Source organism: Bipolaris zeicola (genome assembly GCF_000523435.1).
Source record: "Bipolaris zeicola 26-R-13 unplaced genomic scaffold scaffold_224, whole genome shotgun sequence".
Classification (NCBI taxonomy): domain Eukaryota; kingdom Fungi; phylum Ascomycota; class Dothideomycetes; order Pleosporales; family Pleosporaceae; genus Bipolaris; species Bipolaris zeicola.
The window spans coordinates 1-25262 of record NW_006912273.1 but is presented as its reverse complement, the minus strand read 5'-3'; the positions used below and the strand labels follow the sequence as shown (position 1 = coordinate 25262).

The 25262-nt window shown below is 51.0% G+C and overlaps 11 protein-coding genes across 11 annotated transcripts; 9 read left to right on the top strand and 2 right to left on the bottom strand.

Annotated features, from left to right (window-relative positions):
- Positions 1 to 96: 96 nt before the first annotated feature.
- On the top strand, positions 97 to 1797 carry COCCADRAFT_8555 (uncharacterized protein; the record flags this gene model as incomplete). The annotated part of the gene is made up of 1 exon (XM_007718302.1): positions 97 to 1797. One exon carries the CDS (start codon positions 97 to 99, stop codon positions 1795 to 1797), a length of 1701 nt encoding a protein of 566 aa, XP_007716492.1.
- A 981-nt stretch (positions 1798 to 2778) lies between these two features.
- Positions 2779 to 5240, top strand: COCCADRAFT_8554 (uncharacterized protein; the record flags this gene model as incomplete). The annotated part of the gene is made up of 6 exons (XM_007718301.1): positions 2779 to 2832; positions 2999 to 3141; positions 3224 to 3308; positions 3360 to 3654; positions 3708 to 5068; positions 5124 to 5240. The coding sequence occupies 6 exons, from the start codon at positions 2779 to 2781 to the stop codon at positions 5238 to 5240; spliced, it is 2055 nt and encodes a 684-aa protein (XP_007716491.1).
- Positions 5241 to 5550: 310 nt separating this feature from the next.
- On the top strand, positions 5551 to 6562 carry COCCADRAFT_40391 (uncharacterized protein; the record flags this gene model as incomplete). The annotated part of the gene is made up of 3 exons (XM_007718300.1): positions 5551 to 5802; positions 5856 to 6098; positions 6149 to 6562. The coding sequence occupies 3 exons, from the start codon at positions 5551 to 5553 to the stop codon at positions 6560 to 6562; spliced, it is 909 nt and encodes a 302-aa protein (XP_007716490.1).
- Positions 6563 to 6965: 403 nt separating this feature from the next.
- On the top strand, positions 6966 to 7889 carry COCCADRAFT_40390 (uncharacterized protein; the record flags this gene model as incomplete). The annotated part of the gene is made up of 1 exon (XM_007718299.1): positions 6966 to 7889. One exon carries the CDS (start codon positions 6966 to 6968, stop codon positions 7887 to 7889), a length of 924 nt encoding a protein of 307 aa, XP_007716489.1.
- A 576-nt stretch (positions 7890 to 8465) lies between these two features.
- On the top strand, positions 8466 to 9322 carry COCCADRAFT_107153 (uncharacterized protein; the record flags this gene model as incomplete). The annotated part of the gene is made up of 3 exons (XM_007718298.1): positions 8466 to 8555; positions 8634 to 8808; positions 8901 to 9322. 3 exons carry the CDS (start codon positions 8466 to 8468, stop codon positions 9320 to 9322), a joined length of 687 nt encoding a protein of 228 aa, XP_007716488.1.
- Positions 9323 to 9524: 202 nt separating this feature from the next.
- Positions 9525 to 10265, bottom strand: COCCADRAFT_40388 (uncharacterized protein; the record flags this gene model as incomplete). The annotated part of the gene is made up of 2 exons (XM_007718297.1): positions 9525 to 9710; positions 9786 to 10265. The coding sequence occupies 2 exons, from the start codon at positions 10263 to 10265 to the stop codon at positions 9525 to 9527; spliced, it is 666 nt and encodes a 221-aa protein (XP_007716487.1).
- A 1433-nt stretch (positions 10266 to 11698) lies between these two features.
- COCCADRAFT_40387 (uncharacterized protein) lies at positions 11699 to 12459 on the top strand (the record flags this gene model as incomplete). Its single annotated transcript, XM_007718296.1, has 2 exons — positions 11699 to 12188; positions 12245 to 12459. 2 exons carry the CDS (start codon positions 11699 to 11701, stop codon positions 12457 to 12459), a joined length of 705 nt encoding a protein of 234 aa, XP_007716486.1.
- Positions 12460 to 12933: 474 nt separating this feature from the next.
- Positions 12934 to 13861, top strand: COCCADRAFT_40386 (uncharacterized protein; the record flags this gene model as incomplete). Its single annotated transcript, XM_007718295.1, has 2 exons — positions 12934 to 13254; positions 13337 to 13861. 2 exons carry the CDS (start codon positions 12934 to 12936, stop codon positions 13859 to 13861), a joined length of 846 nt encoding a protein of 281 aa, XP_007716485.1.
- A 1086-nt stretch (positions 13862 to 14947) lies between these two features.
- COCCADRAFT_107167 (uncharacterized protein) lies at positions 14948 to 15412 on the bottom strand (the record flags this gene model as incomplete). The annotated part of the gene is made up of 1 exon (XM_007718294.1): positions 14948 to 15412. The coding sequence occupies one exon, from the start codon at positions 15410 to 15412 to the stop codon at positions 14948 to 14950; it is 465 nt and encodes a 154-aa protein (XP_007716484.1).
- Positions 15413 to 15718: 306 nt separating this feature from the next.
- On the top strand, positions 15719 to 18379 carry COCCADRAFT_107162 (uncharacterized protein; the record flags this gene model as incomplete). Its single annotated transcript, XM_007718293.1, has 5 exons — positions 15719 to 15954; positions 16011 to 16630; positions 16708 to 16920; positions 17033 to 17765; positions 17833 to 18379. 5 exons carry the CDS (start codon positions 15719 to 15721, stop codon positions 18377 to 18379), a joined length of 2349 nt encoding a protein of 782 aa, XP_007716483.1.
- Positions 18380 to 22723: 4344 nt separating this feature from the next.
- COCCADRAFT_107171 (GMC oxidoreductase) lies at positions 22724 to 24758 on the top strand (the record flags this gene model as incomplete). The annotated part of the gene is made up of 4 exons (XM_007718292.1): positions 22724 to 23004; positions 23060 to 23195; positions 23253 to 23287; positions 23342 to 24758. 4 exons carry the CDS (start codon positions 22724 to 22726, stop codon positions 24756 to 24758), a joined length of 1869 nt encoding a protein of 622 aa, XP_007716482.1.
- Positions 24759 to 25262: the final 504 nt, after the last annotated feature.

Here is a 25262-nt window from a genome sequence, read left to right as displayed (position 1 = left end):
GCTTTCGCTGATACTGCCTCCCTAATGTCATCGTCTACTTCTTCAGCGACGCCCACATCGGCTCCAGTCGCCAAAGCTGCAGATGACAAGCCCAGAATGACGCCTGCACAGATTGCTGGGCTGTCAGTTGCTGCAGTGGCAGCGTTTGTCTTGGCTATCGGGCTCATGGCCTTGAGCGTGTGGCTAAGAAGACGGAAGGAGCAGCGAAACACTATGCTTATCGATGACAAGGGCCGGGGACAGCAGGACAAGGCGTTTTCGACACGGTTCTCGCATTACGTTCCCGTACAAGGCAACTCTGACTCTGCAACGCAACTTCCACCCATACCTGCACCGGCACTCGTTCAGGGGAGACGCCAGAAAGGAGTCCGCCCAGTGCAGCGGCTTGGAGTAGGAACTTCCAACAGCTCATCCAACTCTTCATTGCCATTGGATCAAATAGGCGTGGCTATAAGCGCAGAGCTGGATGGAAATCCTCTAGCTCCAAAGAAACCAGCACCGGCTGCGATCCAAAAGACAATTCCGGGTAATAACCAGCCACAGGCCAGCAACGTCATACGCCCCATCAGTTCAATGACAGAAGAGACTGTTTTTGAAGAGGATGAACCAGGCTCGCATCGCAGATCCTCGATGATGCCGCCAACGCCTCAAGTTCCAGTCCTACCTATCCGCTCATTGCAACCCGCTAGGACAGCACCGTATCCCAACAACAGCAACGCTCGTAGGAATAGCCGAAACTCTGAGTTGTTTCTAGAAATTCCGCCCAACAAGGGCGGACAGCAATCGAAACGGATGGTTGTTGCAGAACTGCCTGGGAACAGTGCGCCACAACCTCGTCCGCAGCCCGCGACACGCCCACGTCTCGCATCGCCTTTCCAGCAGCCATCCACAGCTACGTCATATCAGTCCAAAGCTACAACCGCAAGCTCGCGCGAAGACAGCACCTCGGGAGATATCATTGACTATTACTTTTCCAATCATCGAAGCCGTGAGGCGCCTAAGGCTAGCCCTACGCGCATTATTCGGCCTAAAGAGTCACCCAAAACAGTCGAGATCAGGCCAAAGAAGTCGTCTAGTACGCTTTCTCGGACTTGGACGAACCAGCGTGATTCGTTGTCTAGCCAGACGTCTTTTGAAACAGTCGATGCCAACGATCCGACGCCTGAAGACGAAGACGACCAGAAACAGCTTTCCGACGACAGCAATGTACCGCAACTGTCACCGGTCGCGGAATCTCCAATTTCCAATTTACGGTATCCAAAGGTGCCGCGAGCCTCGAATCAACTAGTATCACGGAGCCCACAACAACACAGGTACCAGAGTCCACACCGGGTCCCGAGTGCATCGTCACTTCTTCATAAACGCAACAACACTCTTCCCCCGCTTCTTCTTGAATCGCGGCCCCGACTTGAGAGCCCACATCGTGACCCGTTCACATCGCCGCCCCGCCGTGTCGTCAGCCCACCTCGTAACAACGGCCGCTCTCATGTGCGTAGCATCAGCGCCGAGTCATGGAACATGACACCCGCCTCTAAGAATAGCATTGATAGAAAAAGCCGTGTGCAGAGCGGGGCGTGGGGTAAGAGCCCGGTCATGTACGAGGAACAGGCTGTGAGGCCGCTAAATGTGAGGAGGAAAAGAGAGGATATGACGGAAGTGAATATTGGAAGAGACGTCAATGTTGACTTTGACGTAGACGGACTTAAGAGTCCTATCTGGGTTCCAAGACTGACACCGAGGAAGAAGGGTGAAGACCTGTTTCTAGAGGTTGGGTGGGGAGATGGTGTGCGAAGGTGAGAAGTCCAGCATACACGGAGCGGGCGATTGAGTTGATTCTTGACTATACATATACCCTTTCGTTTGTCTTGTGTATAAAATTTTCTAATTTGGAAGGGGGGGAATGGGGGGCGGAGACTGAACTTGAGACCTGACTGTACTTTTCTTAGCGTTATTTTTTACATGTTTACTCATTATCTCTTGTTCCATTTGCACACAGGCGCGCGTGTCGCTATAGATGGATCGATTGGTGCTTGGCGCGCAGGCTCTGGTTGGTGGTTATCAGGGTATTAACAGGGTAAAATGGGCTCCGAGTCCCGCTTAGGGCTAATTACAATATCAACACCAAACCCCACGTTGTCACAGTCGTTGACTGCGCCCTCGGAGAATAGGTTAAATAACCGGCTCTAGTCCAGACGAGGGTCACTCCGTAGAGGAGACTTTGAGCCTCAAACAGCGCTTCGGCCGCGGCGCCGATCTCGGTTGTGTGTCGGCCATAGGCGCCCGGAAGAATTACTTTGTGGTTTGTTGTCGGCTTTTGCTCTGGCCGGTTGGCTCAGGGAAGACGATGAAACTGGCAATAGAGAAGAAAAAAAATCCAATGGCCGTGGCGGTCGGCGCACTGTGACCCGAATACGGTGCTTCTCGGCGCGTGGCGAAAGAGAGAGAAGCAAAGGACAGAGCAGGCAAGAGGTTAGTAAGAGACAGTCAGTGGGCCGGACTGGCAATTAGGGTGTCCTGGTCAGCGCAATTGCGGCTTACTCTATCTGCTTGCATTGACAAGAGAGAGTGGGCTGTGGGTGGGACTGATTGATGTAATCAGGCTGGCTCAAAAGGACCCCACCTACATGTCCACTTTTGGTGCATCATATCTGAGGCAGGCATGACGGCCTTAGCACCCACCCCCACTACCCTACAAAACCTAAACACCGTAGCTCGCTGTCTTCCGCGATCTTCTTTCTTTTCTCTTCCAATCCGTTTTTCATCCACAGTCTGCCCATCATGCCGTACGGAAAGACTGATGAGCTTGCCATCAACACCATCCGAACCCTAGCGGTACGTCTCTCTTGCCTCTTGTTCTCCCTCCCCCGCTATGCTTGCGCAGCTGCCCCGCTCGCGGCAAGCTTCTCTTCCGCCCAGCAAGCAAGCTAGCATTGCAAGCACCGATCATGAATTACACGCTGCAGAACGACTCAATGGCTGACTTTTTGTCTCTTTATAGGTCGATGCCACATTCCAGGCCAACTCGGGTCACCCGGGTGCGCCCATGGGCATGGCCCCAGTGGCCCACGTCTTGTTCAACAAGTTCATGACGTTCAACCCCAAGAACCCCCACTGGGTCAACCGCGACCGCTTTGTTCTTTCGTACGTATTCTTCTGCTTTTTTTTCAATTTCCAGTGGCATCCGCCCTCTACATTGCGGGCAATGTAGCTAACTTGAGCGCAGCAACGGTCACGGATGCATGCTTCAATATGCGCTCATCCACCTTTTCGGCTACGATGTCAGCATTGAGGACCTGAAGAAGTTCCGTGTAAGTAAATACATTTTTTTTACGCAAAGGGCAAATTCTAACTCGTCGCAGCAAATCGACAGCATCACACCCGGCCACCCCGAGTCTCATGACACCCCCGGTATTGAAGTCACCACTGGCCCTCTCGGTCAGGGTTTCGCCAATGCCGTCGGTCTCGCCATTGCCGAGAAGCACACCGCAGCCGTCTTCAACAAGCCCGGCTACGAGCTGATCAACAACTCCGTATTCGTCTTCTTCGGTGACGGCTGCGCTATGGAGGGTATTGCCAGCGAGGCTGCTTCAATGGCTGGCCACTTGAAGCTCGGCAACCTCATTGCCATCTATGACGACAACCACATCTCCATTGGTAAGTTTCTGGCAAATTCGCCAAATAGCGACTTGGACCTAACTTTTTTGCAGACGGTGACATCAAGTGCGCATTCACTGAGGATGTCTCCAAGCGCTTCGAGGCGTACGGCTGGCACGTCCAGCACGTCCCCGACGGTGACACTGACCTCGAGGGCATCGAGAAGGCTATTGCTGAGGCCAAGAAGGTCACCGACAAGCCCTCGATGATCAAGCTCACCACCACCATCGGTTTCGGTTCCGTTCTCCAGGGTACCGGCGGTGTCCACGGCAACCCCCTCAAGGCCGACGACTGCAAGCAGGTCAAGGAGAAGTTCGGCTTTGACCCTGAGAAGATGTTCCAGGTCCCCCAGGAGGTCTACGACATGTACCACAAGCACGCAGCCGAGGGTGCTGCTGCTGAGGAGGAGTGGAACAAGCTCTTCCAGAAGTACGGCGAGGAGCACAAGGAGCTTCACGCTGACCTTACTCGCCGTCTAACTCGCGACCTTCCTGAGGGCTGGCAAAAGGCCCTTCCCACATACAAGCCTAGCGACCCTGCGATTGCCTCAAGAAAGCTCTCCGAGTCTGTTCTGGAGGCCATCCACGACGTTGTTCCCGAGCTTCTCTCCGGTTCTGCCGATCTGACTGGCTCCAACAACACAAGGTGGAAGAAGGCCATCGACTTCCAGCCCCCGGATCTCGGCATTGGCGAGTGGTCTGGCCGATACCTGCGATATGGTGTCCGTGAGCACGCCATGGCTGCTGTCATGAACGGATTGTCCGCATACGGAACTATCATCCCCGCTGGCGGTACTTTCCTCAACTTCGTTTCATACGCTGCCGGTGCCGCCCGTCTGTCTTCGCTCTCACACCAGCGTGTCATCTACGTTGCTACCCACGACTCGATCGGTCTTGGTGAGGACGGTCCTACCCACCAGCCTATTGAGACTCTTGCCCACTTCCGTGCTCTGCCCAACATGATGGTGTGGCGCCCAGCCGACGGAAACGAGTGCTCTGCTGCTTACTACATGGCGCTCACTTCCAAGGGCACGCCATCCATCCTTGCCCTTACTCGTCAGAACCTGCCCCAGCTTGAGGGCTCAACACTCGAGAAGGCCATCAAGGGAGGATACGTTGCTCTCGAGGACAAGGACGCCCAGATTACCCTCGTTTCCACTGGTTCCGAGGTTTCTCTCTGCCTTGAGGCCGTCAAGACCCTCAAGGAGCAGGGCATCACTGCCCGTGTTGCTTCGCTTCCTTGCTTCGAGGTCTTTGACGCTCAAGATAAGGACTACAAGCTGTCGGTCATCCCCGGCGGCATCCCATCGCTCAGTGTTGAGGTCATGTCCACCATGGGCTGGGAGAAGTACTCTCACGAGCAGTTTGGTCTGAACCGCTTCGGTGCTTCTGGACCATACAAGGAGGTCTACAAGGTAAGAATCATTGAATACTTGAAATGCTTGAGACAAATGCTAATGCCCATTACAGAAGTTTGAGTTTACCCCCGAGGGTATTGCTAAGCGTGCCAAGGCCACCATTGACTTCTACAAGGAGGTCAAGCCTCTGCGATCTCCTCTTGACCGCGCTTTCCAGCAGCTTATCTAAGTGTTTGGTAGCGTAGGATTAGTTCTGGGGGCAGAGGAATCGAGCATAGCCTTGTGATGAGTGACGAAATTAATAAGCGGCAGCCCGCTTGAAGAAAGATATCAACCAATGTATAGAATTTGATTCATTTGACAAATGTTTTTATGTGTAGAGTTGACTTGTATGCGATTGTTGTGATGAATTTGGCCCATTTTCCCTGCATGACGCAAAGGTGCCTGATGGTGATGATCGGCGGGCGTTGTCCTCGGCTCCGGCGCCGCATGGTCAACTTTTTGCGACATCATTGCCGCCATCACCACACACGGCTAGCATGTCGCGGTCCGGCAGAAGCAATGTTGCTGCTGCGAGTAGTAGGGAATCGCCATCGTCGGGTGGCATCTTTTCAGTCCCTGCACCGATAAAGCAACTTTTCGACCAATTCCCGCTCCTCACATACCCCGTCAACGAGTTCCCGCAGCGAGCACCACAACACCATAATGCACACGTGCTGTACGTCTTCACTACAGAGGAGGGTGCTCGTCGAGGGGCACCATCCTATAATCCAGCGTGCCTGAAATGGCAGGTCAGTACCTGGTTGCGCATTCATTACCCCACCACAGGCTCACCATGTCGCAGGCATATCTCAAGTTCTCCAAGATACCGTTCCGAATAGCCTCAGCGAACAACCATGCGTCTCCAAGTGGCTCTCTACCATTCGTCATTCCCTCCTCGGATTCAATCAAGCCATCACAACCTGTACCGTCGAATAAGCTGCAGCGCTGGGCAATGAACAATAGCGACAAGGCAATTGAAGAGCCAGGAGATGCGCAATACGAGGCATACTTGAGTCTGATAGACCACCGCATACGCAGAGCCTGGGTACGTCTGGCTTAGAAAGGAATATTTGGGCTACGACTAACATATGCTAGCTGTACGCTGTGTATCTCTCCCAGAATTCCACCACCATTGCCGAGCCTCTGTATATCCTACCGACCTCGCGCAACTCGTTTGTACGTCTCGCAATATCCCGCGAACTGCGCTCAGCCGCCGAAGCCGAACTCGCCAAATTCTCCAGCATCATCAGCGACGAGACGTTGTATAACCAGGCAAGCGAGGCTTTTGCTGCATTGGAAACGCTGCTGGGAAAGGACGATTGGTTCTTTGGAGCGCAGAGACCGGGCTTGTTTGATGCGAGTGTTTTTGCATACACACATTTGCTGTTGGATGATAAGCTGGGCAGGGGATGGGTGGACACGCGGTTGCGCGACGCGTTGATGGCATGTAAACACCTGGTCACGCATCGAGAGCGGATTTTGGCAAAGTATTTTGAGAAGTCTGGATAGACTCGAGGGATTGTATGTACGCTTTACGACCTGTAATATTAACAATTAGATGTGAATACCATGCAGGACACTGCTGATACGTGTGTGGATTGTCTGGACTCTATCTTGGAACGATGGATTGTGATTAGATGAAAGGCAAGCAGATGGCTAATGTTCTTTAGTGCGAGCCAGAACACGGCAGAGGGCGCAGATGTGAGTCATGTCACGGGAGCCTGCACGACATATTTCCCGATTAGGCAATTCTGAATACAAGTTCAGCATGGGGAGGGCGTGGAGAAGATTCATTGGCTAAGGGACCACAACTATATAGATGGTGTCAGGCACCCATCCAGCACGACAAGAACGACAACAAAGCAACTCAAGCTCTTTCTCTTCCAATTTACCTATACTCAGATTGAGAAAAATGACACAACCAACGACTATTGACATGACATTCGACACTTCTCTTGTGGATGTCAAACCACCCACCATTGACGCAAACACATCTTTTTCAACTGTCGAATCAGATCAAGCAAATACATCTACTGTCCAGCCACGACCCCAAGTACCAATCCACCACATACCCACGCAAGACGCATACAACCAATGGGCCTCCCAATATGACTCGGACGGCAACATGCTCCAAGCCATCGACGACATCGAACTAGCCGCCTTCCTGCCCACCTTCCTCTCCCAAATCCCCAATCCCAACCCCTCGATCTCCTCCTCCTCCTCCTCAGAAAGCCCCCTCCACATCCTCGACCTCGGCTGCGGCACCGGCCGCAACACACTCAAACTCCTACGCCACTTTACCCAAACCCCCGCTCCCTCCCAATCTCGCACTAAAATCATCGGCATCGACTTCTCACCCGCCATGCTCACCATCGCCCACTCAAAACTCTCCCCTTATCCCCCGGAAACCTGGGACTTACACTGCTGCGACATCTTCTCCTCACCCCCTTCCTCCTTGCCCATCCCCGCCGTCCACGCCGTCCTCTCCACCCTCGTCCTCGAACACATTCCCCTCTCAAATTTCTTCTCTACCCTCTCTTCCTTACTTTTACCCTCTGGTGTAGCGCTGATTACCAATATGCACCATGAAATGGGGAGGTTGGGTGGGCAGGCGGGGTTCGTGAGTCAGCAAGGGGTCAAGGTTAGGGGAAGGAGTTTTTTGCATAAGGTTGATGAGGTGCTGGAGAAGGCGGCGGAGAGTGGGTTTGAGGTCCTGGGGGTTAGGGAGAGGGAGGTTAGGAGGGGGGATTTGGATGGAGGAGTTGTGGGGGGAAGGGGGGAGAAGTGGGTTGGGGTTAGGGTTTGGATGGGGGTTTTGGTGAGGAGGGTTGGGTGAGTGTGTGGGAGGTGGAAGGGGAAGGAAGAGTTGTGGGGTTTGGGTTGATAGAGAATGGGTGGTTGGTTTGGGGAGGTAGATGGTGTAGTTTTGATATTTTAGGAGCTTTCTTTTACGCCAGCTTTCAAGTTTCTATTCTTTAGTTATGTTGGTATAACAAACTCAATGGAAGAATACATTGTATAACTTTCAGCTCTCCATACTAAGATGAGATATAATTGATTGCTCCCCTATGCTGAAACTCAGATCGTATGCCTTTACACATGAGAATCCAAAATAGTGAGCTCATGAAGCAGCGACCATACCTCACAAAAACAAGCAAACAACCATGCAATAAGAACCCTCAACTACCATTCCTGTCTCAAAAAAAAACATGCGACTACTGAACACATGCTTCATGCAATGAATCCATCCCTGACCCAAACCAAAAGTCATCATGACGTCAATCGCTACATCACACAGTAAAATACTCCTACTACTTTACGGATTTCTCCACAACAAACAGCCTGAAAGTCTCAATCAACAAAAAAGCCCACAATCACTTCATCAGAAGCGAACTCCCAACACGACAGTACCATGGACGCACTCCCCGTAAACAACAAAACAGCCGGCGAAGCAGAAAGCACGTATAATAAAACACTCGAAACAGGTGCTGGAGCGACTCAGGTAAGTTTTGCAGTCTCTCCCAAAAAAAAAAGATAGTTATCTGAGTACAACACTTCATGACTGATTATTTTCGCATAGAATTTTGCGCCTGTAAAGCGCGTCTGCGCCCATCTTAATGCGTTCCACGCGTATGCCGACGATCCCAAGCGTGCTGCCGTGGAGGCAAATCACTACTGTGCGCATGTCAATGAAGAAGTGCGGCAGTGTATTCTTTACGACTCGGCTGAGGCAGGGGCTCGTATTATTGGTATTGGTGCGTTACATCCGCCTCCCCCCCCTACGCCCCTTCCCTTTTCTCTACTTGAAAGGAAGTAAATAGTACCGTACTGACTAGGCCAAACTCAGAATACATGATTTCGCCCAAACTCTACGACACCCTTCCGGTCTCGGAGCAGAAACTCTGGCACTCGCACGTCTTTGAAGTGAAATCCGGTATGCTAATCATGCCGCGCCCCTCGTCCATCCCGGAAGCCGCCTGGGAACTAGCCGAGAACCGGGAGATGGAAGAAGTGATCCAACTGTACGGCAAGATCTACCACTTATGGCAGACGGATCGAGGCGATAAGTTGCCCTTGGGTCCCCCGCAGCTTATGACGAGTTATACGGCCGAAGACCAGATGCCGGATTTTGAGGAGAGGATGAAGGAGAGGGATCAGAGGTTTGAGAGTGATTATACGAGGAAGAGGGGGGTCAGGGAGTATATTGAGGTGCCGCAGATTCATGAGAATGCGGATGCGACGTGGGCGAAGGGCGGGATGGGACATTGAGTGATGGCGATGTCGCGGTTACGGTTTTGGGGGAAAATTTAGCGCGAGCGTCGGATTTGGTACGCCGGGGAATTGTAGCATTGGGGGGTTATCAATGTTTCCCTCGCCTCCTCGTTAGGGACACGATTGTCAGGTGGTTATTTCTTTGAGATGTTTGTCCCCCAAACGGAAAACCTCGGATCTAAAACGTGGATTCGTCGCATCATGAGCCGGTCGTGTTTGGAAGAACCTCAATTTTGGCCGGGTCGGGTTTTTCTCGTCGCCCCAGTAGTTTTCCCAAAACATCCTTTTCTTTGTTACCGTCTTCTTCGTCGGCGTCACTCGTGTCTTCGGTGTCGCTCTCCGCTGCGTTTGGATCTTTTTCTTCCAGCACGCCGAGTCCGAGATCCTAGGTCGTTTGGTTAGCAAAAAACTTGGGACTTGTCTTTGCCATTTTTTTTTACCAAACAGGCACAACACTCACCATTTCAATGTACGGCTCGCCTTCTTCCTGGTCCTCGGCATCCAGTCTCCTCAATGTACCCGCCCGCTTCTGTGCCTCGAGCTCTTCGTTTGCGGCCTTGAGGCGCGGCAGGAAGTCCTTGAGAAAACCTCTGATATCAGGTCCCATTTCAGCCTTTGTCAGCTTCATGATGGGTTTTGTGCCTCTGTTTGCGCGGAGGTTGACGACGCCGTCTGCGCCCTTTGCTTCGTCTAGCTCCATTTGTGTGTCTTCGCCGTCGTCATCTTCGTCATCTTCTTCCTCGCTTGAGCTCTCGTCGCTGCTGGGCTCTTCGCTGGATTCAGAGAGTGTGCTATCTGTGTCTGAAGTACCATAGTCGCTTGCGTTTGTCGCCGTACCGTCTGTAGCGTTTGTTGATGCAAGCGCGGATTGCGACGACATGGACGGCGAGGAGCTGGGCTTCGTGCGATGCGGAACTGAGTCGTGCGTGTACTGTGCCATGGCTTTCTTCGGCGGTATTAATCAAACAGGGTCGTGACCTTGGCGAATGTGAGAGGGAGGGACTATACGAAGGGGAAAGGTAACACGGGTGTGATGTTTAATACAGAGTGGACGGCTTGAAAAAAGTTGTGCAAAAGTTCGGGCGCGCGCCGCTGGACCATTCTTTTGCGGAACGGGTGCGCCGAACGTGCGCAAAAAGATAGACCGGCGGCAGGATTGCTACGTCACCCCCGCCCGCCCGCCTCGCCTCGCCAGCCCTAGCTAGCATCCTTTAATCGGACAAAGATCAGCATTACATATTTACTTCTGAGGGGGAACTGCCTGCAGTCGGTATGATCCGAATGCATGTCGGATGGAGGTGCATACCGACGCCGGCCGTGTGGCTTGTTGCGTTGTACGTTGGCCTGAGGCCTCAGGTCCATTCCCATTGGTGTCAGCAGGGGTCTTGAAACGGGGTCTTGAAACGTAGTCAGAGCGGGCGTCTGCATGGCTGACCTTCTCTCTCCGATCGAGCCTCTTTAAAGGGTCCCCTATCTTGCCTTACAACATATTCACTTCTTCCAACGTCTTCTCCGCCAGTCCTTTGTTTTCTCTGTCTGCCGAGCCTTTGTTGCTGCTGAACACCTCTTCACGTGCGAGTAAACTGTCGGTGTGAACGCAATTGCCCCTCTTTCAGCTGGTCGACGAGCATTACCATCGGGGTGTCAACATATTGCTGTTAGGTTACAAGAGAAACGTGCGGACTAGTGTTAGGTATGTTTTAAGTTTCCTGTCATTCTTCTAGTCGACCACTCAATCCCCTTCAATTCGCTGGCTCCTCTGGCTATTTGTCTGTCGGGCGTGCTTGGCGGAAGCCTGGTGTAAGGACTTTCGTCCCGACAGCCTTGAGATGTCTGATATCAGTCATATATCTTCCTCAGCCATGGTTTCACCATGGATTCCTTATACGTGTAAACACCTACATTTTCGGGTTATCTTCACGTGCTGTCCGACGACATGTCCGCACCACTACCGTTTCAGGCTTTGCAGCGTTTAGATGCCTAGGCGGAGATGTAAGAGCTTTGCAATTGCTCACCCTCAAACATCTTTCTGCCTTCAAACCCAGCAAACAGTCCCAGATCTGCCTCGCATTTCAAGTCCCGGATATTCCCAACCTCGGTCATGTTTCACAGCACATCTCATGTCTATTCGTTTTGTCACGATTTATCTTTGCTACTTAAATGCTGACTCTGCACAGATTAGGATTCCTGCTCGCTACCACATTTCAGTGTCTCTTCTCTGGAAAGTCTCTACGCCACCAAGCACAGTGTACCTTAGCCAACAAGGTCACGTAAGAGTCCAAGATTGATTTTTGATCACACATCGGCATTTAAAGAGGAATCCCCTTGAGCCTACGTCGTTCCGTCACTTAATTTATTCAACAATCATTCATCATGGCTGGCCGATTCCCCGCGCTCAGCACTTCCAACCTCCCCGCTGCATCTTCTGAAGAGCAGGCAGCAACCGCATCACCCGCACGTGGAACCGCAATGCTCAACAACATCTTCAAATCGGTGCGTGTTCCCGAATTCCGCTTCAAGTGGATGTTCTGGGCCGAAAAGGGACAGCAAGCACCGCCCAAGGACAAGGCGGCGGCATCGGAAGAATATCTCACACGCCCCAAGCCCCTGGGTGATCAGATTGTGTCGGTCAAGGAGTTTTACCAGCACTTCAACAACATTCCGGTTGAGAACCTCAAACTGCGCGACTCGATACATCTCTTTCACTTGGGCGTCAAGCCAGTATGGGAGGACCCACGAAATACGCGTGGAGGAGCATGGTACTTTAAAGTCAGCAAGGACCTTGCAGCGCAATTCTGGCACGAAATGTGTCTGCTCGCTGTAGGTGATGTGTTGCAAGGGGCCGTTGAAACGAAGCGAGCTTGTAAGTTCTATTTTCAGCAATCTTTCGTCATTATAAACTTTACTGACCATGCCAAGCTTTTAATGATGACATTTGTGGCATTTCATACAGCGTTCGTTGGAACGCGGTCCAGATTGCTGTATGGAACCGCGACGCAGAGAACGAGGAAGGCCGCCAGAAGCTACTGGCGGTTATTCTCGACAAGCTCTCTGAGGAGCTACGGCCGAAGAAGGAGGATAGCTACTGGTACAAGGCGCACAAGGAGCACAAGGGCTTCATTGAGCAGCAGTGAGCGGATTGTGTACAGGCTATGGATGATGGTAGAGCATTCTTGAATTAGCATGAGATAGGCTCAAGCGACCTTGGATTGTTGCATACTTGCATAAGATAATCGGCGTTTTCGAATACATCACTTTGAAGTCGTTTTGGGTGCACCCGTGCTATAATATCGAGTGCCTCCAGTCTGACTTGCAACCCCGCCTTTCAACTTTGCCATGCGCTGCGGATTCTCGGAATCAGGTGTGAAATACGATGAACTCACACAAACAGCTTAACAACAGGTTTGTAGTGCCTTAAAACGCCAATCTGAATTCCCCATCCGATCCAGACTATCCGTCAGGCAACGGCCATGGTGCGCCAATCATGAGCATGGTTCGCCGCAAAGCACGGGCCACATGTAGAAGCATCATCCACTTCTCATAATCCTCCGCACTCGAACCATTGCCGCCTCCCACCATCCAGTCGTCCCCCCTCTCAACCGCCCAACATGGCCGCGATTCCCACGTCTCTCTTTCGCTGGGTTGTTCCCGCCGCCATTGGCGCCAGCGTGGTACAATCCTCCATCTACGATGTCAAGGGCGGTACCCGCGCAATCATCTTCGACCGTCTGTCGGGAGTCAAGGAGACTGTCGTCAACGAGGGCACACATTTCCTGATTCCATGGCTGCAGCGGGCCGTCGTGTTCGATGTTCGGACTAAGCCGAGGAACATCAGCACGACGACAGGAAGCAAGGACTTGCAGATGGTTACCTTGACACTGAGGGTGTTGCACCGACCGGAGGTTAAGCAACTGCCTAAAATCTACCAGGTAAGGATGCAACCACGAAAGAAATACCATGGCTTGTTGAAAGCAGGTGTTTGGGGGATTAAAGATGTTGACAGATTATTAGAACCTCGGTCTTGACTACGACGAGAGGGTCCTTCCCTCTATCGGAAACGAAGTCCTCAAAGCCATTGTCGCCCAATTCGACGCTGCAGAACTCATTACGCAGCGAGAGGCCGTGTCGAACCGCATTCGCGCCGATCTACTGAAGCGCGCCAACGAGTTCAACATTGCGCTCGAAGACGTCTCCATCACACACATGACGTTTGGCAAGGAATTCACCAAGGCGGTTGAGGAGAAGCAAATCGCACAGCAAGAAGCGGAGCGCGCGCGATTCATTGTAGAAAAGGCAGAGCAGGAAAGACAGGCCAATGTTATTCGCGCAGAGGGTGAGGCTGAGGCGGCGGACACGATTAGCAAGGCGGTGGCAAAGAGTGGTGATGGCCTTGTTCTGATCAGGCGGCTGGAATCTCAAAAGGACATTGCACAGATTCTGGCAAGAAACCCGAACATCAGCTACCTGCCTGGCGGGGCTGCTGGCAATGGTGGTGGGTCAAGCGGCGGCAGCTTCCTGTTGGGCCTGAGGTCGTAGATGGGACGAATGCAGATGAATGACGACGGGGGTGTGTGTGTGGAAAATGCCTTAGCCGGCGTAGCACCGGCGTATGGCTGCTGTACAATATACTAACCACGGGCATGATAACACTTCTCTACCAAATGTGAATAGCGGTCTCCTCTGTGTTTCGCCATTCTATTCTTGTGTCCTTGTAGCCTGGTAACAGAAAGACAAATCGTAATCGCCTATCGCTCCAGAGGCGCATGTCAAAGTTGTCGCTCTTGCCAAAATTGACGTTTTCCAAATTATCGTTTTCCAAGTCAAACGCTTGTCTCTATGTCTTCTTTTTGATAGACATGATGGGTGCTAGGTGAGAGACAAGGGAGTCAGAAAAGTCTAAAACCGTCACGGAAAGAGGTTTTTTTCCTGCAACAAATTTGACGCAGTCAAGAACCACACCAGTCGGTCAAGTATTACAAAAGAAGAAGAAAACGGAAATCCCCAGGCACCTTGGCTTTTCCAAAAACTTTGCCTTGGCCTAAACGTCACAATACTCAAATACTCATGTTTCTGTTTTGAAAAGGGAAGGGGGGGAGAGAAGAGGCTTACCATATCTACTCGCATCTAGAATCTCGCCTATACATAGTTTGTTACCCCCGGACCCATGTATGATTTCAAATCACAGAACAAAGGAAAGAAAAACAGAATGTAGAAGGCAAAGCGAAGAAAGAGAATCCCGCAAAAGGAAGGCACTAAGTTAGAAATGTTGCAGAAATTGTCATTTTTCTCAAACCGGAATGTTTTGACACATTGTCCGCCTCAGGCGCCTTTTCTTGATTGCTTTCGGTCGCACGGGCATCCGAAACTGGTCTCTGTCCCTCCCCCAGAATAGGTCGATTCCTGTTTAATGCAAGATGGAGTGAGTAGGAAACATGCAGCCGAATCAAATCTCCTCCGTTCTCCCCCGCGAATTCGCTTAGATAGACAGATGGATATGTGCACAATGGGGTGACCCTTGTGGATTTGGGTAAGAGAGCGGTTTGTGATTGAGAGAAAAGGGCCGGTCTGAGGATTCGAGGTTTGGAAGCTGAGGAATTAAGGTTTGTTCAAGGACGAAAACGGTCACGTGGGGGTGGTGATGGGAGGGATTGCGAGCCAGTAATGTGACGGATTTGGTTGTGGTGTGTGTGTTGCAACGCCTGTTTCGGAAGGGCAAATAGCGCACAGGCAAGCACGAGCAAGGCGTGATAAGGTGGCGCGGTCGTTACAATCCCAGTCGCAGATCCCGAGGGGAACGACAGAATGAGGACAACCTTCTTTGTCGTGTCCGCGACTCAGGTTGCTGTTTCTGAGTGTCACTGATGCATTAAAACATGGCGAGCGAAGGATGATTCCCAGGCAGCGACAAAACAGCGGCGGTCGGGGGATACGTGCTGGGCTGCTAGTGCTGGGCTGGCCGTCATGAGGGGTTTGGGCATGAAATTCCAACAAAAAAGAGCTGCGCCTCTTCGTCGACGGGATGCGTGACTGCGCTGGTTTACCGGGGTGGGAAAATGATAGGGCGAGAGGTGGTATTTGGTGTAGCATGGATGCCCTAGGCAGTCAGTCAGGTGGCTGTGCATGGGAGCAAACTTGCGCTGCAGCCAATCAGACGAGCTGTGGCCATGCAGCGTGGCTTGACAGCCTAGAATCCGCCCTGGCAGGCTCACCGGCAGGCGCTCTCAGCTGGTAGTAATCGTGGACAGCGCATTGCGGACTGGAACTATAATACTTTCCGGCAACCTTCGCGAGGGGCGAAGTTGTTCAGTACACGTCTCCCTTCTTACCCCATACGTCCGTAAAGGAAGATACGCATACGCCCTACGCAGTAGGACCCGTCCTTTTCGCTTAGCCATGGCTGTTGTTCAGCAGCAGCAGCGGTGCAGCAAGCAGACGAGCATCATCCTTACCCTTCGCATTCTGCTATTTGTCAAGCAGCTTCGTCGACGTGTCGAGCCGCGTGTGCACAATGGCTCATCAGTCGACTCGGGCAGACTTGGCGTAAGGCTATTCCGATCGTCGGGCGAGTCGCACACGCCGGCTTCGGCTGCTCCCGCAAGTCGAAACCTGGCTGGAGACAAGGTGCAACAGTACGTTTTTGGAAGCTTTTGTTTGGTTTCATCTGGCTCACATGTGCCGGCCGTAGGATGCTCAGCACACTCGACGGCAAAGTCGGTGCTAGTACAGGAAACGCTTTTTCAGCGACTGCGAGTAACAGCGCCCTCTTCCTCAAACACAGCAATGCGGCGATCGTCGAGGGGCGTTCCATGAACGAAACTATCCAACTCTTGGCTGCCGTGCACGGCGCCATCAACGTGCTTGCAGACTGCCGCGGGCAGTATGGCGACGAGTGGCTGCTCGCCCAAGGCCTCGAGGCGGGGCTGGTGCTCGACGACAGCTTCATTGCGAATTACGAGCACTTGCTGCTGCGCCTGCAGACTGACCTGGTCGCGGCACTGTCGCGTAAGGTGCTTGAGGAGTTGCTGCGGGGTGGGCACGACAAAAAGCAACGCAAGATGCTGGGTTGGTTCTCTGAATTCGCCGAGAAGCCACAGGCGCTGAGCACGTCGTTCCCGTGGACGATCAAGCCGTCGCTGGCAGTACTGTGGGGAGTGTGCTGGATGTTCTACGAGTGCGCGGGTCAAGGCCAGGGTCAAGGACAGGGACAGGGCGGGGAGCAGATGGGCAACGAGCGAGCGCGAGTGTCGTTGGAGTGTTTGCTGCAGAACATATCGCTGCCGTGGGATAGCGGTGCATCGTCCGACTGTAGGTGTTGCAAGCTTCTTTGGGGTTGTGTCTAGTACACAGCCGGCGGCGTAGAGGTCGAGGCTAACGCATTGTAGATGTCAGCCTGGGCCGGGCGCTGATTGGCTCTCAGGCGCAGCAGGGCGCCTCTCTGCATGCACAAGCAGCAAACGCGCGGGTGGATCTTGGGCACGGCGTGTTCCAGGCACGAAACACGGAAACCTGGGAATCCGACTTTGGGACGACGGGCAGGCTGCCGGCCTTGGTGGAGAGTCAGGCAGGGTCAAGGGCGGCCCCAGAGGCGGTTGCAAGTAAGTGCCTAGTCACAGTCGTGTGCTGTCCCGTCTGTGTTTGACTCACGCCTGCTCTCGATACCCAGGTTTCAGCCTGGAAGCATCTCGCACAACCCGCTAACTAATCCAGCGCCAGAAGATACTTATTACGCCCATGCCGCACCCTACTACCAGCCAGTCCAGCCCGTTAATTTGTATTCGCCTCATAGTCCAGGCTCTGCTGCGCCACTCACGGCCTATCCGCACCTTGGCAATCTCCATAATCCTACTCACCCTACTCCCTCTTGGCACCACTCCGCGTTGCCACCTCAACTCCCTCCGCGTCATCTGATTAACACTGCGCATAACCCGACAATCAGAGTCATCACCGTCCCGGACGACGACTTGTTTGCTCCGCCACAAACGGGCTTCGCGTCGCCTTCTATATATCGCCAACCTGAGGCCCCCCTCAACTTGAACTCCTCCCCTTACTACCACTACTCTCCCTCCCACTTCAACATGACTGATCTCGCTCCCACCACCGCGCCTACTCTGCCTGCTCCCCACGAGCACAAGCGCACTTCCTCAGTCAACTCATTACTCGGCGACATGCCCACTCCAGTTAGCCTGAGCTGTCCGCGCTCTCCCATCATGACTTCACCAACGGCCGGAGAGCGCAGACAATCACTGGCTGCTAGTCCCCCAAGATCCCACAGCAGAAGTTTATCCGTCGACTCCTCGCAAGATGGTGACGACGACGGATCCCTACGGAAGAACCACAGCTATAAGCGCGCCGAGGAGCCGCCGCGCAACGAAGACGGCAAGATGGTCTGCAAGTACCAAGAGTGCCAGGGCGTATCATTTGATCGCAAGTGCGAATGGAGGTAAGTTTTGTTCCCCGCACCCCAATATTACAACTTGAAACCACAGATTACTAACCCTAGCCTACAGCAAACACATGGACAAGCATGATCGTCCCTACAAATGCAATGCCAAGGGCTGCGAAAAGCTTCAGGGATTCACTTACAGCGGTGGCCTTCTCCGCCACGAGCGAGAGGTCCACAAGATGCACGGTGGAACTAAGAAGTCACTTTTTTGTCCGTTCCCTGACTGCAAGCGCAGCTCCGGCGCCGGCTTCACGCGGAAAGAGAATCTCGCTGAACACATCCGCCGCGTCCACCGGAGAACGTCAATGTCAGCAGACTTGCACGGACTCGTTATTCGCCGTGACATGGTTCGTCGCGAGATTGAAGGGTCCCCCATCCGTGAGTCACATGCTCCAGAGTCACCTTACATCCGTCCAATGGAGTACCGCGAGGAAGAGGACATCAGCATGAAGCGCAAGCGTGGTGCCTCTGACTCTGAAGTCTCTGAGCGCGACAATGACGAGATGCGCTCTGAGATCAAGCGTCTGCGACAAGAGAACGAGGAAAAGGACTCGCGGCTCAAGCAGCTGGAGCAAGCCGTCATGGCGCTCCAGCAGCAAGGCCGCAGATAAACGTCTGTCAGATTTTGCCACTGGGTTTTCTTTCTTTTCTTTTCTTCGAGGAGTTTGATTGATCACTGCATTGGGAAAGGAGTTTGGGCAACGGTTTCGGTTCGCCCCTTTTTTATCTGTCCATAACACTCTCCTCACAATTCCCTACCCATACCCCCACAAGCGCGCTCATTGTATATAAATCTCTTCCCCGAGCGACTATGATCTCTCCAAGTCTACATCTTAAACTGTAATTTGTTTTTGTCTTTTTTTTCCTTACGTCACATCTGGTCAAGAGATATGGGGGAGAGGCATGGCTGGTACATGCATGGCACGCCACACATTCTACGAATTGAAATGCCCCTTGTTATATTCAAAATGCGAAATTGGAAGGGAAATGGGAAGGCGCAGAAGCATATTATACCACTCGTTGATTATTTTCTTTATCATTCATCTCAATCTTTTGTACGAGTTAATTGTAGTTTATTATTACATGAATAAGAAAAAATAGGAAGAAGCACAACATCAAAACACTACCAAAAGATAGTCTTTACTGTGCACCCGAATCTTACATTTTTTTTTCGCATTTTTGTCCCTAGGAATCCAAGACATGAAGTCAAGTTTACCTTTTCAGGACAAGGCCACCATCTTAATACCGTTTCGGCCCCCAAAAATTCAACCGTGCCACCAGATCGCATGCGCATATGCGCGCGCGTGGTATAAATTAAAATCTTACCCAACCCACCCACTCACACACACACACATTCCACACATACATACCCCTGCCCCCGTTCTTGATGCCTAGTAGGATTCTGCCTGACCCGCCCACCCCGTCAACACTCGCATATTTCGTGCACGCTACAGCCTTGCCTTGCTGACTTTGCATTCCCACCCCGACATTCTAGACCGGTATTCGCGCCCTTGGATCATATTTACGGAGGCGGTAGTGCGCCTGATTATGCCACAAAGCGACTAGACCACTTTTTTTTGTGTGTGTTTGTGTGTGTGGGTGGGTGTAACAAGCATCATGTGGGTTTATGGCGTACTCAGGTTGCAGGTGTTCGCAGGCAGCCACCCCCCTCCCCCTAACATCTACCAGCTATACTACACTACTACAGGGCTACGCCACTAGTCTATCTTTCCTGGTCTGTCTCACGCACACACACACATACGCCCCGAACTCCTCCCCTACTTGGCAATTTCTGGAAGTCCCGGTATGAGACATTTCTACGTCATCTTATGTGTTTTTTTGCCTGGTTACCTTAAAACGCCCTTTTTTGGTTGCGCATTGTTGGCTTTGTTTGGAGGTGTTAGAGGGCAGGGGGGGGGGGCGTGAGGCTGGCGTGCATGAGGAGGGTTATGAGTCAGATGAAGGCGATGATAACTAGAGGGATTTATTACTGTTGGACTAAAGGGGGAAATGGAAGGGCTAGGCTGAAGGATGGATCATGTGATGGCGCGTTAGCGTGTTCAACGCGCTAAATCTCCCTCTTTTAGTCTTTCCTTGTTTTTTCTTCCATGGTTTTCTTGTTTGTTTGTTTGTTTGGTTTGGTTAGGTTAGAGTGGAGCGATTGGCGCCTCCTTGTGGATTGTTGCTGCCTTGTATCCCGTGTGTGAGTGTTTTTCTTTGGGTGGCGCATGATTAGGGATACATGGCGGACGAATGGGGGAACGGGACCGGGCGGAACGCGTAGGTGGCTAGTGGCTGTGTACCGGATTTTTGGCGAAGTATTCCGTCGGATGAGGGTCGGGATTAGGCATCAGCTTTTTTTTCTTGATTTTGAATTGAATGGAACGGACGAAAACATGAGGTGTAGTGGTGTGGATGGATGCAATGTTGCGGAGCGGAGTATACAGTGATATCTCGCCGATGTGTGGCGGTGGCTGTGTGCATCTCGGACATTCGGGTTCCTGATAGAGTCCGAACGGGTAGTGACGCCACTGACGTATGAGAATGTTGCGAGGTCTTGTATAGTGTAGATAAATACTATAGGTTTCACTCATATATCCTAGACTCCAACATAGCCCTCTTTCCCCAGCTGTCAATATGTTCAAGCCTGCTTTCATGTCTTGAACTGGAGAGAGCCGCGCGAAGAAGAATCTTACCATGTTGGCATGTATCAAAAAGATGACAGTGTATTTTCTAACTGCCAATCAAGTTTTATCTGTCGCGTAGAGGAAGCGTCTTGAAATGAGGGAGATGTGCAGCTGTGTAGAGCTGTAACACCTTGACTCTTGCTACGCCTAACTGATTCAACCCTAATGCTGACCCTACACACTCGCTGGCTCATTCAATCCCAACTACAGTAATTTTCCGGAGCCCCCTTCTGAAGTTCGGCCTTGCCATTGCTGTAAATTAGGTCAGAAAGAGATATGATAGTTAAATATATGGAGATCTTAAGGTCTACAGACGCCGATGGTAAAACCATAAATAACACCGTCTCGCAGCTTCTTTCCCCACATACAATTTTTTACGGCGTTGCTACAATTGTTAGTTGTAACCGACCAAACTGAGCTCGGAGGAGGTGAAGCAAGGGTGAGAGTCCCGCTAAGAATGAGAAGATAAAGGCTAGCAAGGTGCATTTTTCAAATGAATAAAAAATTGAAGCGTGCGGAGCGATGTAGGAAGAATCAGGAGGACTGCAGTTGTGTCGCGATTTGCTGAAACAAGAAGACAAAGGTGCAGAAGTGACAGCTGCGTATAAATAAGCTTCTTTTCTGCAGCATAGACAAGTCATTAACATCAGTTTACTATCTACATACTAGTGATGAACCGAATTACAGCCGTCTATTCACTCCCCTTCTAAGCGTTTCTTTGCCACGTGGGTTCGGTAAGTACTAACAGACACACTTGAAGGTACACACGGGATAGCGGGTCGGCACCATCAAACTCAATTATTTGTCGGCATGTCCCAGGGCAGGTGCTTATCTTTTACTCGTACAACACAATACATGGGACGCCACTGTGGAAACTTTTCTTCTCAGCTGCAATGAAATTTTCTATTTTCGTACATGGTCATGATTCACTCCGACAGTGGTTTATGCGATTTTTGGTATCCATCACTATATTTTTAACAAGAAGAGCGCGGTTGAGATATAGATCTTAGGGGCTTAGGCGCCAATATTTAAGGGAATAAGTACACAAATAGAGTGGAAAGTGCTAGAGGAGCTTGTTGAATAGTATCCAAGTATATAGTAACAACATGCTGCAGAGCAGACTATGTATTCTGTCAGTGCCCGGGTTACTCCTAACAGTAAGTCGTGCACGTTACTAAATCCGGTATGCCAATTTGCGCAATATCGCGAGGCCCTTGAGATGTTTTGACACATATGAGAATAATAATAATAATAAGGTTTAGATCACGATAGATTCAGAAGGATCTGTTGAGACTTCGAATCGAGAGATACACATACATTGAGTACATGTATGGCTGCAATTTGATGAGATCGACAGGCTCTAGGGTTGTTCCGTCAACTTAGCCTTTGAGTATCGTGGCAATCTACAATGGATTGGACGAACTTTAGCAGCTTGCTCGGCGAGACCTCGGTAAGGCTTTCCATATATACCATCAAACTGTCTGTTCTCGATTTAACACAATTATGCATTGATCTAGCGACTTTTTGCCAACACCACATGTACGATAAGAAGAAACCTAGATGGTTGCTTTCGATGTTTAGCAAACGCGATTTGGCGATCTCGAACCCTTAAAACTACCCAAATACCATAATATTGTTTTGACATTGCTAGCTTATTCTCGGCTTCTTTGAAGTTGCGATGGTTTGCTGAGAGGCTGCATAAGCATTAAGTCAAAGAAGCAATACATGCGTATTAGGCTTTTACTTTCGAGACGGTAAAGTTGTATGCGGAAAGTTTCCTGGAGGATTTAGTAAAACCAGTTGCCTAATCTAGAAACAGAAATTCTTCTCGAGTAAAACGCATGTACATGATCACCAAACCCGGTCAAAAATCCGCGAATGGAAAGTGGTGCATGGCTGACTAAATACCACGCCTTACGCTTTTCTTATTCCCTTGAACCGGGTGCTGCATCCATCGCCGCTAGCTGACGGTGCCGCTCCGATCCGTCAGCCGTCAATCCTTGCAGCGGGGGCTTCGTATCCAATGAGGGTTGCCGTGCACGATCAATGTAAATCTATAGTGGAGATCTCCTGCAAGCCACCATTGCTTTGCTAGAGCTTTACCACGACCAGAAATGCAGTTTTGAGATGATAGCGTTTGGATCTTGCAGATCATGAAATCATGTCCTTGCTTCACCGCCAGTATATAAAAGGTCAAGATACGACTGTTCGTCTCGTTGATTTATTACAGCTTCTTTTGCATTGCGTTGTAGCACAAAGGAAACCGCAATGCGACATCTCATAAAGATCCTCGGTCTCTGGACTGTTTTTGTCGCAGCGGACTCTGATGGCGATACCCTGCTTCAACAATTCTATGCTCCAGGCCGTCTTCTTGGCAATTCATTTGGCAACCCTGGTGTAAATGCGACATTTGATTACGTCGTTGTTGGAGCTGGTCTTGCTGGCGCTCTTACGGCATCGAGGCTTGCAAAGGCGTTGCCAGATAAGTCGGTCGCAGTGCTAGAAGCGGGATCTTTTTACGAGATCTCAAATGGCAATTACAGTCAAATGTAGGTAGAAATTGAAACAGATGTGTATCAATACTTACGATTCAATTTTTTCTAGACCATACTATTCCACAATGTATGTTGGGCCAAGCTCAGACGATTACCAGCCATTGATAGATTGGGGCTACTTTACGGAACCCATCCCAGGTGCCAATGGACGAAGGTATTTCTATGCCCAGGGTAAAACTCTTGGTGTAAGTTTAGCCAGTTCAGAACTTGCATCGCTGGGCTATGATTAAACATTGTTGTAGGGAAGCTCAGCACGCAACCAGCAAATTTACCACAGGTACGACAATATTTTCTTTGCATGCTATTACAAACTACTGACTCCCACATCCAGAGCAACCAAAGGCTGGTATGCTGCCATGGCCAATATAACTGGAGACCCAGCGTACCTCTGGGACAATATGTTCCCTTTCGTGAAGAAGAGCTTCTCCTTCACGCCGCCAGATACCAGATACCGCGCCGAAAACGCTACGGTAAATTTCACACTGTCCAGCTTTGATAGTCTTGGAGGACCAGTACACCTAAGCTATCCAAAGTACGCTCAACCGATATCCTCATTTGGGCCTCAAGGATTCTCTGGAGCTGGGTTTAAAGCAGCCAATGGTTTCGTAGACGGAAACTTACTTGGTTACGGATACTGGCCGTTCACGCTGCGCCCTGAAGACAGCACAAGAAGCAGTACGGAAAGTGCTTTTCTCTCTCGGACAGCTACCAGGGCTTCATTGAAAATATACCAGTCATGTGTGGCGCGTAATCTTCTTTTTGATGAGAACAAGCGCGCTTTTGGAGTCAATGTCACAGTCGCAGGAAGGAGGCCTTTTATCCTTCATGCGCGCAAAGAAGTCATCGTATCTAGTGGCTTCATCAACTCTCCACATCTCCTCATGGTTTCTGGTATTGGACCGCGAGCAGCGCTCGAAAAATACAACATCCCCGTAATATCTGATCTCCCGGGTGTGGGTCAAAATCTCCACGACACTCCTGCCCTCGGCGGCATCACTCACTCCTCAAACGTACCTGGTAGAAGCGCCTGGACACGTAGTGCCACATCCTTCAACGACGCCGTAGAATCCTACCTCAAGAACGGGTCGGGCCCTCTGAGCAGTCCAGCCAGCGACTTTGCCGCGTGGGACAGATTCTCCGAAGAATATACAAGAAACATGAGCCAGTCAACTCAAGACTACCTAAATCAGCTACCTTCCGACTGGCCAAATGTCGAATACGTACTACAAGCTTCCGAGCGCGTGCTTTCCACATCCCAAGCAGTCAGTAACACTGGCGTCATCGGCGCAATTCTTACTTCCGCCTCCAGCAGAGGAAACATTACGATTCAATCTGCCGACAACACCGTCGCACCAATTGTATACATCGGATGGCTGGACTCAAAAGAAGACCAAGAAATGGCCGTTGCGGCATATAGGCGCGCACGAACGATTGCATCCAGAATCTCTGCGTTTGGCACGGAAATTGCGCCAGGAGCGAATACCACGACCGATGCTCAGATCCTTGATTACATTCGCACCAAGGGCATGGGCGCGATTCATCATGGAGCGGCGACATGCGCAATGGGTCGCAATGTTTCCGATGGAGCTGTGGTAGACTCGAAAGCCAGGGTATTTGGAGTCAAGGGATTGAGGGTTATAGATTCTAGCTCTCTTCCTTTTGGAGCGCCGGGACATACACAAGGTGTTACTTATGCGCATGCGGAGAAGTTGGCGCAGGATTTTATTGATGCTGCAGCTGAGGAGTAAAGGAGAAGGAAATTTGTCGTATGTAGATAGCCTTTTGTTTATCTATCTTATTGGGACCATCTGGAATACACGTTAAATGCTCGATGATCTTGCCATCCTTCTCAATGCAGCCGTTTGAAGGCGAGAGCCATTTCTTGTACTCCCAGATGAGTAGGGACTATTACGTTATATAGTAGCTGATGTGCTATACACATCGTTATGGTACTACAGATGTGACTCTTGAATTTGCTTCTCCTTAAGGAGGGCACAATCGGCAACAGTTTCAGTGTTTTTCTGCGTTCGAAAATAAACAGGAAGGCAGAATAGTGTACTGGAAGAGATCAAGTAGAGAGAGACAAGCAGAGTTCGCAACAAGCAAGTCAAGCAAGTTTTGACAGTCAACTTGACTTACTTGGCACGATTTTTGAATAAAATAATACTTGCTTGACTTGGGAGCAATACCAGAAGAACTTACTTGGTAAACTTGAATAACTTGGGTAACTTGGACGATTTTCAGAGGTAAAG